Source organism: Urocitellus parryii, chromosome 6 (assembly GCF_045843805.1).
Source record: "Urocitellus parryii isolate mUroPar1 chromosome 6, mUroPar1.hap1, whole genome shotgun sequence".
NCBI lineage: Eukaryota > Metazoa > Chordata > Mammalia > Rodentia > Sciuridae > Urocitellus > Urocitellus parryii.
The window spans coordinates 26,819,978-26,835,630 of record NC_135536.1 but is presented as its reverse complement, the minus strand read 5'-3'; the positions used below and the strand labels follow the sequence as shown (position 1 = coordinate 26,835,630).

At 52.8% G+C, this 15,653-nt stretch overlaps 1 protein-coding gene across 3 annotated transcripts in view; it reads left to right on the top strand.

The window, feature by feature from the left end:
- Window positions 1-15,653, top strand: part of Esrrb (estrogen related receptor beta) — a 159,736-nt gene that overhangs the window by 132,193 nt on the left and 11,890 nt on the right. For all 3 annotated transcript variants that reach the window (XM_026402058.2, XM_077799506.1, XM_026402066.2), the window contains exons 4-5: window positions 13,219-13,329; window positions 13,763-13,924. In XM_026402058.2, coding sequence (XP_026257843.1) covers window positions 13,219-13,329; window positions 13,763-13,924 — 273 coding nt within the window. The remainder of the gene's footprint in view (window positions 1-13,218; window positions 13,330-13,762; window positions 13,925-15,653) is intronic.

Sequence of the window (15,653 nt, the reverse complement as noted above, 5' to 3'; positions counted from 1 at the left end):
TTGAGTAGACCCAGAAAAATACAGTATAGGATGTCAGGTAGGGTAAGGCTAAGCTTCTAACATAAAGACCTTTGTCACCTCTAAAACAACCCAGAAGCATAAGCAGAGTAGAAATTTAGTTGTCTTTGATTTTGAATGTAATAGTTCAAAGGTCATAGGTGATCCAGGACTGGTTGGCCCTCTGCCATCCTCAGCCTGTGACTTCCACCTCTGGACCCCATTTCTTTCCATCTCACCACCAGGAGGAAAAGCCCATGCTTGGACATTTGTAGGGCACAGAGTCCTTCCATTCACAGCTCATTGGTGGAATCTAGTCACATGGCCACACCTATCCGCAAAGGAGTCTGGGAATTATAGTCTTCAGCTGGGATGCCACATGTCCAGCTAAAACTGTTCGAATGGAAGAAGGAGGTAACCTACTTTAAAGGTCAGGCATTTTTGTTTGTCAGAAATATATGTCAAGACAAGCACGTAATCCCAAGTGAATGGGGAGGCTGAGGCAGGAGAACTGCCAAGTTTATCCTCTGCAACTTTTTTGTAAGACCCTGTCTCAAAACAAAAATAAATAAACAAATAAATAAATAAATAAATATAACATAAGTTATATACAAATATATATACAAATTAAATTATATACAAATTAACTATATATAAATTGTTATATATTTATATAAATCCCCCTTACTTTTTTTAAGGTCCTCCTTAGATCCTTCCCCATATTCATTCCCTTTTCTTTACCCTCAGCAATTACTAGTATCCTGGATTTCATATTATTTTTCTTTTCTTTTTTTTCCAGTTCTGTCATCTCTTTGTATCTCTACTGTTTCTGTGTTTTTTAGTTTCAACGACCTTATGCTGCCTATCCTCGTCATCTTGGTTATTTTAGTCTGTCTTGCAGAGGGGGACGCTTCATGGTATGATGCTGGGCTCTGCTCATTTTCATCTGTGCACAGCAGAAGTCCATACAGACTGTGGCTTTTGGGGCCCTAAGGCCTCTGTCCTGGGCACTCAGCTCAGCTGTTGCGGTGACACGCGACATGTACTGAAAGAGCCGGACGGTTCCGTGAAGGAGGCGGAGGGCTGCGGTTGGCCCATAAACCACTGTTAGCTACCTGCCGCTCGTGGTATCCTATGAGTTTAGGAGAGCTTATTTATTTTTCTACTGTTAATGGGAATTTGGGCTTTTTAAAAATTATTATTTTGGCAAAATTATATGTACAAGGACTTTGATTTCGGTCCCTTTTCTCCCTCCCCCTTTTCTCCCTCCTCAACTCAACCGAATCTTCCTTTTACTCCTTTATTCATTGGTACTTCCTTTCGTTCCTTTTTCGACTGGTACTTTCTACACTTGTATAAAGGAAGAAATTCCCTGTGTACCTTTATATATGTATATAACATGATTCTGTTAGATTCATTCCATATTCCCCACCACCACCTTGATCTCCTCCTCTCCACCCATCTCCCCTGATCTTTAGGACATCCGATCCCCTCCCCCACTGCCCTCTTTCCCTTATTTTGCTCTGACTTCCACATATGACGGGAAGCATTTGAGCCTTGATTTTCTGAGTCTGGCAGATTTCACTTCGCAGGATTTTCTCTATTTCCATCCATTTACTGGCGGATGTCATCAGGGCCTCTGGGTTTTCCGTGTTAGAAACACTGCCCTGCCTGCTTCCTGGTTGCACTGCCTAAGGACTTGGGGGAGCAGCAGTCAGGAACGGGTGTCCCTTCAGCTTTACGAGCTGATGCCAGGCTGCTCTTGGTTTGGTTGCCCTGATGGAGGCTTTCACCACCTGGGGTCAGGTGTTCCTGTGATGAGGGGCGAATCTGAAACTTTCCCCTACTTTACTGCTGGAGATCGAATCTCCTTCCTTTTGGTGGAACTGGGGGTTGAACCCAGGACATGGAACATACTAACCCAGCGCTCCACTGCTGAGCTACATCCCAGCCATTTTTTAATTTCTTGAGACAGGATCTCACCACATTGCTGAGGCTGGCCTCAAACCTGTGATTCTCCTGTCTCAGCCTCCAGAGCAGCCAGGATTCCAGGTGTGCACCTCTGTGCTGGGCTAGCAGTTAGTAATTCTAATAAACTGAGTTTATTCCTTTATGACTTTCCTTTTCTGCCATTTAAGGAAAAAAAAAAAAAAAAACCCTTCCTGACAGTGTTTTCCTATTTGCCTCCCAGATTTAGCTCTCCATCCTCTGGCCTTGATCTTGACTTTGGTGACTGGTCAGCCCTCTGTCTGCTCTACTCAGAGCTCACTCCTGACTGGCGCCTGAAGCTGTGCCCGCTGCCCCCTCTGAGTTGCCGCAGCTGGTGCCCCTCTGTCTTCAGCCTCCTGGGCCTGAGCTGCCCTCCCAGCGGCTCCCATTGTCCATCTCTGCTCGTGGCGACTGAGACCACGTTTCCGGGTTTCCTCCTAGTCTTGTTAACCGTGGGTTTTAGACTTTGCAGACTCTGTCTCTTGCTGATCTTTACGCTTTGGAACTATTTGGGTCTTGGACCGAGGCTGTCTTTAGTGATCAGACATTAGGTACACACCACTGGAAGTCTCAGCCCCGTCCAGCCCTCCCCTGGTTATTGTAGGGTTCCATATCTAAGGACCCTGCTGGCAGCTCCACTGGGGCCCCCAGGGGCATCGTGGATGGAGCATTCTAGAGAGGAACTGTGGTTGTGACCCCCCCCATCTTCGCCCACTCCCCATCTTCCCCATCTCAGGAAAGCACCGCTGTGCCCTGTTGCTCACGCGAAGTCTAGAACTCGTCCTTGACCCTCCTGGTCAGCGCCCGACGCGTATTTCAGATTCTCCTACTGACCTTCACCTCCCTGGTCATGACCCTGGTCCAAGGAAGTGTCTGCTTTCTCTTGGATCATCAGTTTCCTAACTGGACCTCTGATGTCACTCTTGGTCCTTTTTCTCACTGAGTTGCTTGGGGCCTTGCTGAGTTGCTGAGGCTGGCTTTGAATCCTCCTGACTCAGACTCCCGAGGGGAGCCGCTGAATGCAACTTGCTTTTGCTTTTGCTTTTTTTTTAAAACAGATACAACATTTTTTATAACTTTATTTTTATTTATTCATTTTTATGTGGTGCTGAGGATCAAACCCAGTGCCTTGCACATGCTAGGCAAGCGCTCTGCCACTGAGCTACACCCTAGTCCCCCCTCAGCTGGCTTTTAATCCCCAAGCGTGACAAACTCTTTCCTACCTTAGAACTCTCCTAACAGTCCCTCTGCTTGCAACATTTTCCCAAAGGCTAGCTCCTTGTTTTTCCATCCTCTCGGAGAGCCCTCCCTCCCCCTCCACGACTGGCTCCTGCAGCCCCTCCTCTGTTTCTTCATCAGATATTAGTTTACCCTGGCAACTTCCACCACAGCTCTGAACTCAGGCCTTTAAGCCTTTAAGCAGGCCGCCAGCCCTGGAGTGGGCAGTGGCCACCTGTAGTGCATGATGGGAGGGCTCCTGAGGCCTGCCTGGGGTCAGCGGGCAAGGATGCATGATTGACAGTGCCCATCACAGGCTAGGAAATGGCAGGTAGTGGCCCAGGTGACAGGTACTTGCCGTGCTTGATCTGGCCTAGCTGAGCTCATGTGATTTTCCCAGGACTGCAGCTACTAAATGACGTGTGGCCGGGTGGAATCTAGTCTCCTGGGCAACTTCCCATTCCCAGCCTCCTGTTGGGTGTGCAGGGTCAGACAGGTCTTGGTAGTGGGAATGCGGTGATAGTGCCGGCTGGTCAAAATGTCCTTGGGGACGTGTGGGGTCCAGAGGAGAGGGTAGAGTGAGTGGTGCCTCTTCAGTGGGCAGAATGCGGGGCTCCATCTGACCCCCCCACGGTGCCTGGAGCCCACAGAGCAGTTACAGGAACCCCAGAATATTAAGTGTTAAGTGTGTTTGTTCTGCACCAAGCTCTCCCTCTTGGCTTTTGGTGAGTCGGCTGTGAGAAGTGTCACTAGTGCAGGAGTCACCCCTGAAGTCCCCCATCCTCCCAGCCCTGTTGGAGGTTTTCCAGGGTGTTCTTGTGGTGGAGGAGCCTGGAGGGCTGCAGACTCAGGACTGAGGAGACCCGGCTTGGACATCTGTAAACCAAGGTTCACACCCTTCCTTTGTCATTCCAGGCTGGGTGACCCCGGGCAAGTCCCCTGACCTTCCTGGCCCTGGGTTTTCTCCTGGGACAAATATAAAGCATGGATTCTCCTCCCTCAGCAGCTCAGATGAGAGATGGGTGTGAAGTAGCCTTGTCACAAAAACATTGCACAAACTGATGAGCTGGGCTTCTGCATGGGGAAGGAGAAAGGTTTGGACCGGGAACATTTTGCAAGGTCGGCAGGGATCCTGCCCACCCTCAGCCCCCAACAGTAGCTCAGAAAGGAGAACTCTGGCTCAGAGACCCTTCCTCTCCCTGCTCTGTCGAAACCCTCCCTGTGGGAAGAGACACTTGTCAGGAGGGCAGTGCTGGGCAGGCTCAGGGCCAGGTGCCGGCCATGCTTTGGGGCGCTGTAGCCGGTTAATTTTAGCGCCTGGGTGTAAAAGAAAGAAACTTGAACTGGCCTCCCGCTGCGGCCACCCCTGCACATTCAGCTATTTTTACTTCTGAAAGACTGGGATGGCATCCAGGAGAGGGAGGGGAAACCCAGAGAGAGGAGAGCGGAGAGCGTGGAGGAAAGTGGGAATTATCTTACCTCCATTAAGAAAAAAGCCAGAGGCCTGATCTTATCAAGGCCACCGGTGGCATCCGATTCCACGTGGGAGCTGCTGCCCTGATGCTCTGAAGGGCCTGCAGTGGGCTGGAGAGGCCAGTAGATGGGCCATGGCCTTGAGAGTCTGGGGCGCCCGGCTCCCTTCCTCCTAAGAAGTAGGAACTCCAGACCCTGGGTCCTCTGCCAAGACCCCTCAAGGTGCCCAAGCACCAGCCTGGTGAGGAGGCTGTGGGCGAGAGCAGGTTTGACTCTGACTGCAGGCCACTCGGCTCCACTAGCATATTCAACACAGTGCCCAGGTCGGGCTGTGTTCCCTGGGGACAATATTTAACCTCTCTGAGCCTTAGTTGAGTGAGAGTTTTCATTTGTGGCATCTGACCCACGGTAGCTATTAACTGGAAATGCGAGACTTTCTTCCCATGAGGAAAGTCGTTCAGGTAGACTCTACTGCCTTCAGCAGGCAGCTGAGAGGCAGGAAGGGACTACTGAATGCCTACTGTGTACCAAGCACTCTGCTACCTGTTTTCATGCATTTTATGTTGTTTGATTCTACCTGGGAAAGGTAAAGTATTTTCAAAAAAAATTCTGGGGGGCGGTGCTAGGGATTGAACTTGGGCACTCAGACCACTGAGCTACATCCCCAGCCCTATTTTGTATTTTATTTAGAGACAGGGTCTCACTGAGTTGCTTAGTGCTTTGCTTTTGCCGAGGCTGGCTTTGAACTCGTGATCCTCTTGCCTCAGCCTCCCGAGCTGCTGGGATTACAGGTATGTGCCACCACACCTGGCTATTTTCAAAAATTTTAATAGCTTTCTCGAGATACAGTTCACCTGTTTAATGTGTGGTCACTGATGGGCTTTGGTTCATGACATTCTTTTTAAAATGGTGGCAAAATGGAGAGCACACAAAACTTGCCATTCAGCCAGGTGTGGTGGCGGGCTCCTGCAATCCCAGCCCTTCCAAAGGTTGAAGCTGGAGGATCACAGGTTCCATACCAGCCCGGGTGACTCAGTCTGTCTCAGAAATAAAAAGTGGTAGAGCAGCCCTGGGTTCCATCCCCAGAAAGGTCCCCGTCCCCCGCCCCATGGTCCGTGTAGAACACCCTTCTCAGGGTCAAGTTCAGTAGCGTCGGGTTTCATCACCCCACGTGGAGACTCTGCACCCACTGCACACTCTCTCCCGGGTGCCTCGCCCCGTCCCGGGCACTCTGCAGTCTCCCCCATCTCTGACTCTCTGCAGTCACTTCGCCTACGGGCATGGTGTCATTTTAAGATCAAGCAGGACTGACTGTTTTATGTCTGGCTTATTCACTTAACATGGCGTTTTACAGGTCATCCATGGTCAGCACAGTCCACAACTCCTTCCTTTCTCTGGCTGAATAATGTTCTGTTCATACACATACATGCACCAGGCTGTCCGCCCGTCGTGCCGATGGCCCTGGGTCGTTTCCACCTTCCGGCTGTTGTGAATCCTGTGAACATGGCACACACGTGTCTGTCATTCCTGGGAGGGGATCGCTGGTTCCCATGTTAATCTGCTTAGCTTTCTGAGAAACCACCAAACTGGGTTCCACTGATACCTATGCCTTTTGACTTATTTTACTTTCTTGATAGTGCTGGGGATCAAACCCAGGGCTCATGCCAGCACTCTACCACTGAGCTATAGACCCCAGCCCACCATTTGGCTTTTGGAGTTTCTGCCAGGTTTTTTTTTTTTTTTTTTGGTGCTGGGGATTTAACCCAAGGCTGCTGTACCACTGAGCCTCATCTTCAGCCCTTTTTATTTTAAAATTTGAGACAGGGTCTCACTAAATTGCTTAGGGCCTTGCTCAGTGGCTGAGGCTGGCCTTGAGCCTCCTGCCTCAGCCTCCTGAATTGTTAGGATTATAGGTATACTTCACCAAGCCCGGCTGCTGCCGGTATTTTTTTTTTTTAAGTTTTTAATTAAAGTTTTTATTTTAAGATTATTGTTAGACTCACTCTCCATTGTAAGAAATAATAGAGATTTTGTGTATCCTCACCCAGTTTCCCTACCAGTAATGTCTTGCAAAGCTGTATTACAGTGTACCATTAGATACAGTCAAAAATACAGAACAGGGCTGGGGTTGTGGCTCAGCGGCAGAGTGCTCGCCTAGCATGTGTGAGGCACTGGGTTGGATCCTCAGCACCACATAAAAATAAATCATAAAAGTATTGTGTCCATCCATGACGAAAAATATTTTAAAAAACTCAGAATACCTTCAAGGAGGAAGTGTTTTAGTGGTAATATTAACAATAGTAATATTAGCTAACACTTATTAGACACTTACTGTTTGCTGTCTATGATGGTTTAGGTTCTTACATGCATCCACTCTGGGGATGAAATGAGTTATTGTCCCCAGGAGACAGGCACTGTCACCACTTGTGTTTTATAGGTGAAGAAACCCACTCCAGATCACTCAGCCGGGAGTGGCTCCCGGGATCAGATCCAACACTTCTGTTCGTACTTGTGCCTGGAAGATTTAGGGGCTTTATCATATGGGTCAAGGAGGGGGACACTCCTTATCGGTCCTAACCCGTCCCTCAGTCTGCATCTGCTGGGTCATGTGTTCCAGTGGCTGCCCGTCATTTTTGTATTCATGAAACGCTTTGGAAATATTAACTTTCTGACCTGCACAGATTAATGGATTAAACAGTGCTCAGTAGAGACGAAAACACAGGATATGTATTTACTGCAGTATCTGGAGATCTACGAAGCTCTCCACTTTAGCATTATTAGTGCTTTTTTCATATTCAGAAAGCATTAGTGGGATGATATGATCTCTAATCCCCGACAGTAATCGTAAGTTAATTAGTGTTTTAATTGTGCTTCCCGAGTCTACGTTTTTTGATATTTTGCTAATATAACGACACAAACAATAAGGCAACTCTCATTTTAAGTTCAAGACTCCTTTTCCAGTTGCTGTTTGGAAGTCTCATGCATCCTGATTTAAAAAGTAATTGCCCGTTGTATCAGTCCGTGAAAACTGCTTTCCTGCTGCAAGTTAGGGACCTCCTGGTGGCTAGTGACGTAAACATCCATAATGAAGTACATTTCTTTCCCTAACAAGAAATCTGGAGGTGGGCAATTGGTGGGATTCCATAGGCTTCTCAGCCACAGTTAAGGGCTCAAACTCTTCTCTGGTGTTCTTTCTTTGCTGTCCTCAATAGCTGCCTCATAGTGGCAAGGTGGTTGCCAAGTAAGGCAAAACAGTTTCACCCATTTTTCTGAAAAGCAAAACCATTCATCACTGTGGGTTCTCCCTTTTATCCCACTGACTGGAAACAGGCCATATAGCCCACCGTGGCTACCAGGGAAGCTGGGAGAGTAGGAAACAGAATTGTTGGGATTGATAGGACATGTGGCCTCCACCAATGAAATCCAGGTTCGGTTGGCACGGAGGACGGAATAGGGGTTGGGTAGGCAAGGGTAATGTCTAGGACCCAACCACTGGCATTTGGTGATCCACTGCTAAAGGAGTCCTGGTACAAAATCTTGTAGCAATCAGCTCGAGGGCCCAGTGCCTCCTGTTATCTCCTGTGGAGGGAATTCCTGTGTATTAAGATTGTGAGGGGCTGGGGTGGTGGCTCAGTGGTAGAGTGCTTGCCTAGCATGTCTGCGGCATTGGGTTTGATTCCCAGCACCAAAATAAATAAAATAAAGATCAACCAATAACCAATTAAAAATATTTCTTAAAAAATTGGGAAAAAAGAGATTGTGAGCAGCTTACTCAATAAAATGTAAAATCACACAGGCAATAAATGAACACAATAAATGAACACAAAGCTGACCAGCATTTGTTTAGGCAGTGGGCAGAGGACCTCAGGCCTCTTTCCACTTTCTCTGCCCTTGAGGAGCTGAGCTTACGTTTGGAGCAGACCGTATCAATAAAGACAGGCGTGTAGAAAACAGGGAGGTGATGGGCCTGAAAACCATACACAGAGCGAAAGTAAAGCGGGCTTGATCATGGGAGGAAGGTGCCTGGGAACTGAAATCCATAAAGGAGGGTCCTGGGACAGGGGAGTTGTCTTCTCAGACGTGATGGAGGGAGGAAGTGTGGCAATGGGCTTCCTTGAGGGATGGGTTGCTGGAGGCCGGAGGAGAGGGAAGCGGGGGACAAGCCAGGCCCCAAGTCTGGAGGGCTTCCTTTCAAGTGGGCACAACCTCAGACACTCGGTGGCCCACCGTGGGCTGGGGGCTGGGCTTGGGCTGTAGAGATGGATCCGAGTCCCGGCCGGGAGGTGCCCATGGTCCCCTGGGAGACGGTGTAAGCTAGCCTGTGGCCTGGGGGCCACTCTGTCTCTGAGGTCACTGTAGGCTTGGAGGGAAGCCAGCGAAGGCCGGGGCCTCCCTGTTGAGGCAGAGCTGGAAGGGGCCTTCCGTGCAGAGTGGACAGAGAGCTAAGGCCGCGGCACTCAGGGAGTGGCCCCTGCCCCTCACCCCTGACCTGGGCTTTGTGGGGTGGAAGCACTGCAGGCCTGTGTCATCTAAACGGTCACCAGCAAACCCTGGCCGGGGCTGGGGAGGGGAGCTGGCAGGCCTGGGCCCCGCCCCTGAGAGCCCAGCCCCCTGGCCAGCGGAGGGCACCCAAGGAAACCCGCCTGGGGGCCAGGTGAATGCCGAGCCCAGGCCAGAGTGGCCACCCCCGGCCTCCTGGAGCGGCCTTGCAGTTTACCACGAGGTCATTCCGTGGTCACAGAGTTGGTCTTACCTTCCCCATACCTGGTGACAGTGAAAACCAAGGCCATCGGGTGGCAGGTGGGTCTGGACCTTGACCACCGGGTCCCCAGGCTGCCGCCGATGGGCTTGTTCTCGGGTTCAGACCTGGAAACGCAGCCAGGAAGCAGGGAGAGCAAGCAGGTCATAACGGGTATCAGGCTGTGCACGATCAGACCCAACAGGCTCCTTTTTTTTTTTTTTAACAAAATGAACTGATAATCAATAACATTTTATTGATTGGAACCGTTGACCACCAGGCTGTGAGGATCTGGTGGGGAACATTTAGAGGAGAGTTTGTCTTTGCTTCCCCTGGGAAAGTCACACCTTGGAGAGGTGCAGAGAGGAGCTGGGGTGGTGGTTCTTTTACTGAGCAAATGACTGAACCTCTCTGCACCTCCGTGTTTCTTATCTGTAAAATGAGGATAGTGGAACCTGCCGTGGAGTGGGTGGGTCGCAGAGGGCAATGCTTCCAGAAAGTTCTTCATGAATAATGCAACTGCTGTTGTTAATGGGATCAACCAGGAAGTTGTGCACAGTGCTGGGGAGGAGTAATCATAGGGAAGAGGTAAGAATAGGAACACTTCCTGTTCCTGAGCACCTACTGGGTGCTGCTGTTGGCCTCGGGGGCCCTCAGTGGGAGAAGCCCATGTGGTGTCACAGCCTGGCCTGGGCTGGGGAGGAAGGAGGTGTATCCATTCCTGCACTCAGCACCCACTAAGAGCCAGGCCCTGCATTAGAGAACATTCCAGAAAGATGCACCAGCAGAGGTGGCCACTGCCCATCTCCCTGCCCTGCTGCGGGGTGGATGCACCTTCTCGTGTCCTGTTGGACAGTTCTCTCTGGCCCACAGCTGCCGAGGTGGGTGGGGACGGGCTGGGGACGGACAGACCTGACTAGACTTGCTCCCGGGAAATATCAGGAAAGCGGGGGCTGGGTTCATCCTGGACTCAGAAATGAGAGCCCACGTCCGACCCAGGCACACGGGAGGCGCCAGTAAGTGGGGCTCCTCGCCAACCTTGATGAAGTCTGGATTTTCACTCTGGTCCTTTCGGCATCTCAAGGGGAAGCAGAGCTTAGTTAGGGTGGGGGCTGCATTTTTGTCTCGGGGGTCCTGGGCAGGGGTCTTCCATGAGATGTGTCACAGGATGGAGGCAGAGACTCCCCGAAGTGGGGGAGGCTGCCCCAGAGGCCTCCAGGGAGGACCTCCCTGTCTTCGTGGGTCTGCCTTCTCGGCCCTCACTGGAGGGACTTGCGGGGACGAGGGGGCAGAGGTGAGCCTCAGTCCTGCAGCAGGCCGGTGCCTGGGGGGATGCGGCCGTCCGCTCAGGTCCTGGGTGCTGATGGCGGTTGAGTCTCCGGGATGCCCAGAGCAGCCCCCTTCAGATCCTGTGGGGAAGGGGCTGTCACCTTGTGAAGATGTTGCTTCCGATGGCTCTGGCCCAGCCTGAGATGTTCACAGTTCTCCCAAACCCCTGGTGATGGTGATGCTGCCACCCTCTGAGAAGAAAGCCAGCGCAGACCATCCCTGCCATGCCCACTCACCATGCTCTGCCCCTGAGTGGCCCCAGGTCTGACACTTGTGGCTGCGGCTCTGCCCCAGGGCTTTCTTTGGCTACCAGCCAACTCGCCCTGGACCACAGAGACAGGCAGGAAGTGCCAAAGCAGCGGTGGCTGGTGACTGGTGGCCCTCCGAGTCCCCGACTCCCAAGGTCTGCAGGGACCTCCTGAGGCCGACTCTCTTTATCCAGCTCCTTCCTTTTCCAGAACGGCTCGATGCACATCTTTGTCTCGATTTCTGCTCCTGCAGAGAGCAGCTGCCCACCTGGTCGGTTACAACCATTTCTGGGCCTCTGAGCAGAAGGAGGGTGGACCAGAGCCTCTCGGGAGGTTCAAGGACCCCACTCAGAAACCAGAGAGGAGTCTGGGCTCCCAGGAGCAGGAAGTGTAGTAACTGGTGTGGTCCCACCTGGGGCTGCCACCTCTCCCTCCCTCCGTCTTTTTGATGTCCAGCTGCCTGTGCCTGTGGTCAGTGGGGGATGGGGCACAGCCCCTACCAAGACAACCCCCGCAGGGAGTTACCTGTAAATACAGATTAGAAGTAGGATGCTGAGTGCACCCTCCCCCTGTTGACGGCAGCCCTGGGGGGGCACCAGGGACAAGCGCAGGCGGTGGGTGAAAAGGATGTTGTTGATGAAAATGCTGAGTGGCACCTGGCCCCAAAGAGGCAGTTCCTCCAGGTGGCCTGCAGGCTGGGTGTGCTCCAGCACTGACATCCGGAGGAGGATGTGGCTTTGGCCCTGCTGTGGGCACAAAGTCATTTTACTTCCTATTGCTCTTTGCATCAGGAATCCTCCTCTTGTCCCAGGGACTTCAATGGAGTGGCTGTGTATCCTGTGAAAGGAACAGCTTGAATGGGGTCTAAACTGGCATGCTATCGTTTCCTCCTCCTGTTCTGGAGGAAGGCTGCAGGAGCAGGAGCAGGCAGCGTGCCACCTCCCTGGGGAAGCAGATGGGAGAGGCAGGGGACTGGAGAGCGCAGGTCCTGCTTCCCAGATCTGAGAGATCCCAGTGTATGAGAAAGGGGAAGGACAGGCCCTGAAGGCAAACCGGCTGAGGCTCTTTGAGCGGGTAGCTCCTGCCTCTGCAGAAAAGAGCAGACGTTGGACTTGTCCCCTCACTCTAGAGCCGGTGACCCACCGCACTCTCTTCCTCTGGGGACTCTGGTCTCCGCGTCTGTTTTTTATGGGTTTGAGTCCAGGCCCATCTCACAGTTGAGAAAGACCTGTTCGCAGTAGCTCAAGTCAAGGAATCCGAGAAGGGACCTTCCATAAGAGCTGGCCTCTGAGAGCCGAGGCCAGAAGGCAGGGGTGCATTGCAGGCTGAGCCAGGGACCCAGGCGCTGGGCTGGGCTGGGCTCCTGCTCGCCCTCCTGTCCACTTCTCTGTCCTGCCTTCTGGTCCTCTCAGTGTTGGTTCATACCTCGGTGATGAGTTCCACATTGGTCAGTGGCCAGTCTGAGCTTGTGTGCCTTGGGGAGGGACCTGCCCGAAGCCCCTTGCCCTCGATCTGCAAGAGTGGGTGCCAGTGGTACCGAGGTGTCTGTACGGACAGTAGGAGCTGGGGCTGGGGCTGGCTTCTGGGAAGCGGTGTAGACTCACTGGCAATGATGGGTAGGGGACAGGCCCCCGCCCCTGGAAGTGGATGTCACCGTGGAGTCTCCGCACAGCTTTAGCCTGGTATTCCCTGGCATTGGTTTTCCATGACTGGCCAGGGTGTCCTGCATCCCCGTTTTGGGGGGCTCTGTGTAAAACGCAGACTCTAGAGCCCCATCTCAGACTCCCGCAGGGCAGACCAGAAGCTGACAGTCATCATGAGTGCCCACCCAGAGGGTCCTTCTGTGAAAAGTCTGACGGTCCCTGTCTGCTCTTTCCCATCTTAGCCAGGAACTCCGCTCGCCCTGGATTCAAAGCAGGGAGATCACACTCTGACCTCTTCTTCCCCAACCCTTGGGAGGGGGCTTCATGTAGACCTGGGCTAGAGGTGGCATGGGATGGATTTCAGGAGGAGGCTGAATCCAGAGAGGCAGGACCAGGCCTGGGCAACTGGGGTGGGCCCTTCCTGTGAGACAGCGTTTAAAGGGGGTCCAACTCCCTGGTCTGAGGCTGACCAGCTGGGCATGACACCGAGGGGCTGAGCCAGTGCTGAGATTCCAAAGATGGTGCTGGCACCCATGGTGATGTCCAGCGACCCCTGTGACCCTCTCTCTCTCTTCTCCAACAGGTGTGCGTCTTGACCGAGTGCGTGGAGGCCGCCAGAAGTACAAGCGGCGGCTGGATTCAGAGAGCAGCCCATATCTGAGCTTGCAAATTTCTCCACCCGCTAAAAAGCCATGTACGTACCAGGCCCGTCCATGCCCTTTCCCAGTATATGTGCCTGGGACATCTGGTGTCCTATGGGGAGATGGCATGGAGCAGGGTGGGTCTCAGGGAGGGGTGCTATTGCCTGGTTCCCCCAGAAGGCCTTTCCAAGAGGGGTAGACCCCGATCGAGGCTGGGAATGAGACAGGGTCCCAAGAAGTCAAGGTCCCAGCATCCAGGCCTGCCCTCTTACCAACCCCCGGTTAGGCTTCACGGTCCTCCCTGGAGAATTCACCAGAACTCCCGTGGATAGATACTTCTCAACCACAGGTCACTGCTGTTAGCCACTCTATGTTCCAGCCCCAGGTGACCTGAGGCTCTGCCTGACTTCCCTCCTTCACCGTCTGGGCTCCACCTGCCCTTCCCTCTTGCCTGGGTATTTACCTTGTCCCCTTTTGTCACTGCAGTGACCAAGATTGTCTCATACCTACTGGTGGCCGAGCCGGACAAGCTGTACGCCATGCCCCCACCTGGTATGCCTGAGGGGGACATCAAGGCCCTCACCACGCTCTGTGACCTGGCAGACCGGGAGCTTGTGGTCATCATCGGGTGGGCCAAGCACATCCCAGGTGAGTCATGGGGCCCCTGGGAAAGTGTGGCGAGGGGCTGTCTGCCGTGTTCCCCGGGCCGCCCCATTCCTGGGGTACCGGTGCATGTCCAGGAGGCCTGATTTCAAGTCTGTTCTTCCCTGGGGGCCTGCTCTTCCCAGTGGGGTCGGAGAGGCGCCCATGTTTGGAAGGTCCACTGGTGTTCACCAGCTGCTAGGGGTTCTTTGGAACTGTTTATCATTCTGGATGGGGCTGTGATTGGATCTGCAATTGGTAATATTCAAAGAATAAGTTCCTCGAATCCTTAAAGGATAAAGAGCAGGGTTTTCTTCTAGACCTTATTGGAATCACATGGAAAGCAGCTCACAGGAGGTGAGCGTCCCTTCCTCCATATTAGAGGCAGGCAGCCACTGGGGGATCAGATCGGATTCACAGTCTGGGTCTGCAGCCTTCGGGTGCCTCATCTGTGGCTTTGACATGAGGAGGATGGCACGGAGCATCGGGCCCGGGGCCTGGCACGTGCCAGTGTCAGCTGCATGCTCACAGTGGCCACCTGCCGGAGCCCTTTGCTGGGGCTGCTTCTTTTTTGGGGTGGGGGTACCGGGGATTGAATTCAGGGGCACTCGGCCACTGAGCCACATCCCCAGCCCTATTTTGTGTTTTAGTAGAGACAGGGTCTCACTGAGTTGCTTAGCACCTGGCTTTTGCTGAGGCTGGCTTTGAATTTGTGATCCTCCTGCCTCAGCCTCCCGAGCCGCTGGGATTACAGGCTGGAGCTGCCTCTTTATATGAATGAAACTGTGAATCTAAGGCATTTCTGGCATGGGAAGTATGTGCCACCTGGACCCACGCCCCGCTGTAAGCCTCCAGGCAAAGGGTGTGAGCTGATTATTTTCTTTGTGCAGACACCAATGTCCCCATGATTCTACATTCACACATCTGGGACCTTCTTGCTCCTGGTGATTTTTACTCCACTCCTTTGTTCAGGGCGAGGAGACCCTCATCCTGTTACCCTCTGCCAGGGACCCTGCTGTAGGCTCAGGCTCTAGCTGTGAGACAACATTCCCACATTCCCATCTGCACATTGTTTCTTTTTTCTCTTGTCGCAGCCCTGAGAGGTGAATACAGCATGCATGATGATATAGCAAAGGTGTCCTAGCCTTCAAATGCCAAGCCTGAGGTTGATTGAGGTGAATCAGAAAGTCCCGCGTGAGCCTTTGCAACAACAGCTGTCAGGAGGGAGCCTTCATGGGATGGGGGCTCACAGAGAGACTGGGTGACCTGGAGGTGCTATTGGCTGACTGCTAACTGGCAGGAAGCCTGGGGGACTCCCTGGTGGCCCTGGACATTCTGACTCCAGTGGGTTTGCCAGGGACCTGGCTGGTGTGCCCTTGCTAAGGAGCTCAGCCTCCTGGAGATTATACACTGAGTAGTTTTTCAATCTGCCCAGTGCTGGCTCAGCACAGATATGGGGTCAGGCCACTGCTAAGACCCCTCAGCCTGGATTGCTCCACTAACCTAGGGCCAAACTGCGCATGTCTACCCCTGCCTGTCCCTGTATCCCTGTTCCTGGTCAAGCAGATACTGCATCCTAGAGATGGCTCAGGAGTGGCACCTGGCGGTTCCTTCCATCACCCCACTCCCATAACACTTCCTACGGAGGGGAGTAGGACCAGGAGAGTCCGTCTCCCTGCCCCCATTCTTCTCCCATCTGGGAGGGGCAGGGCAGAGTGGTTGCTGGGGACATGGA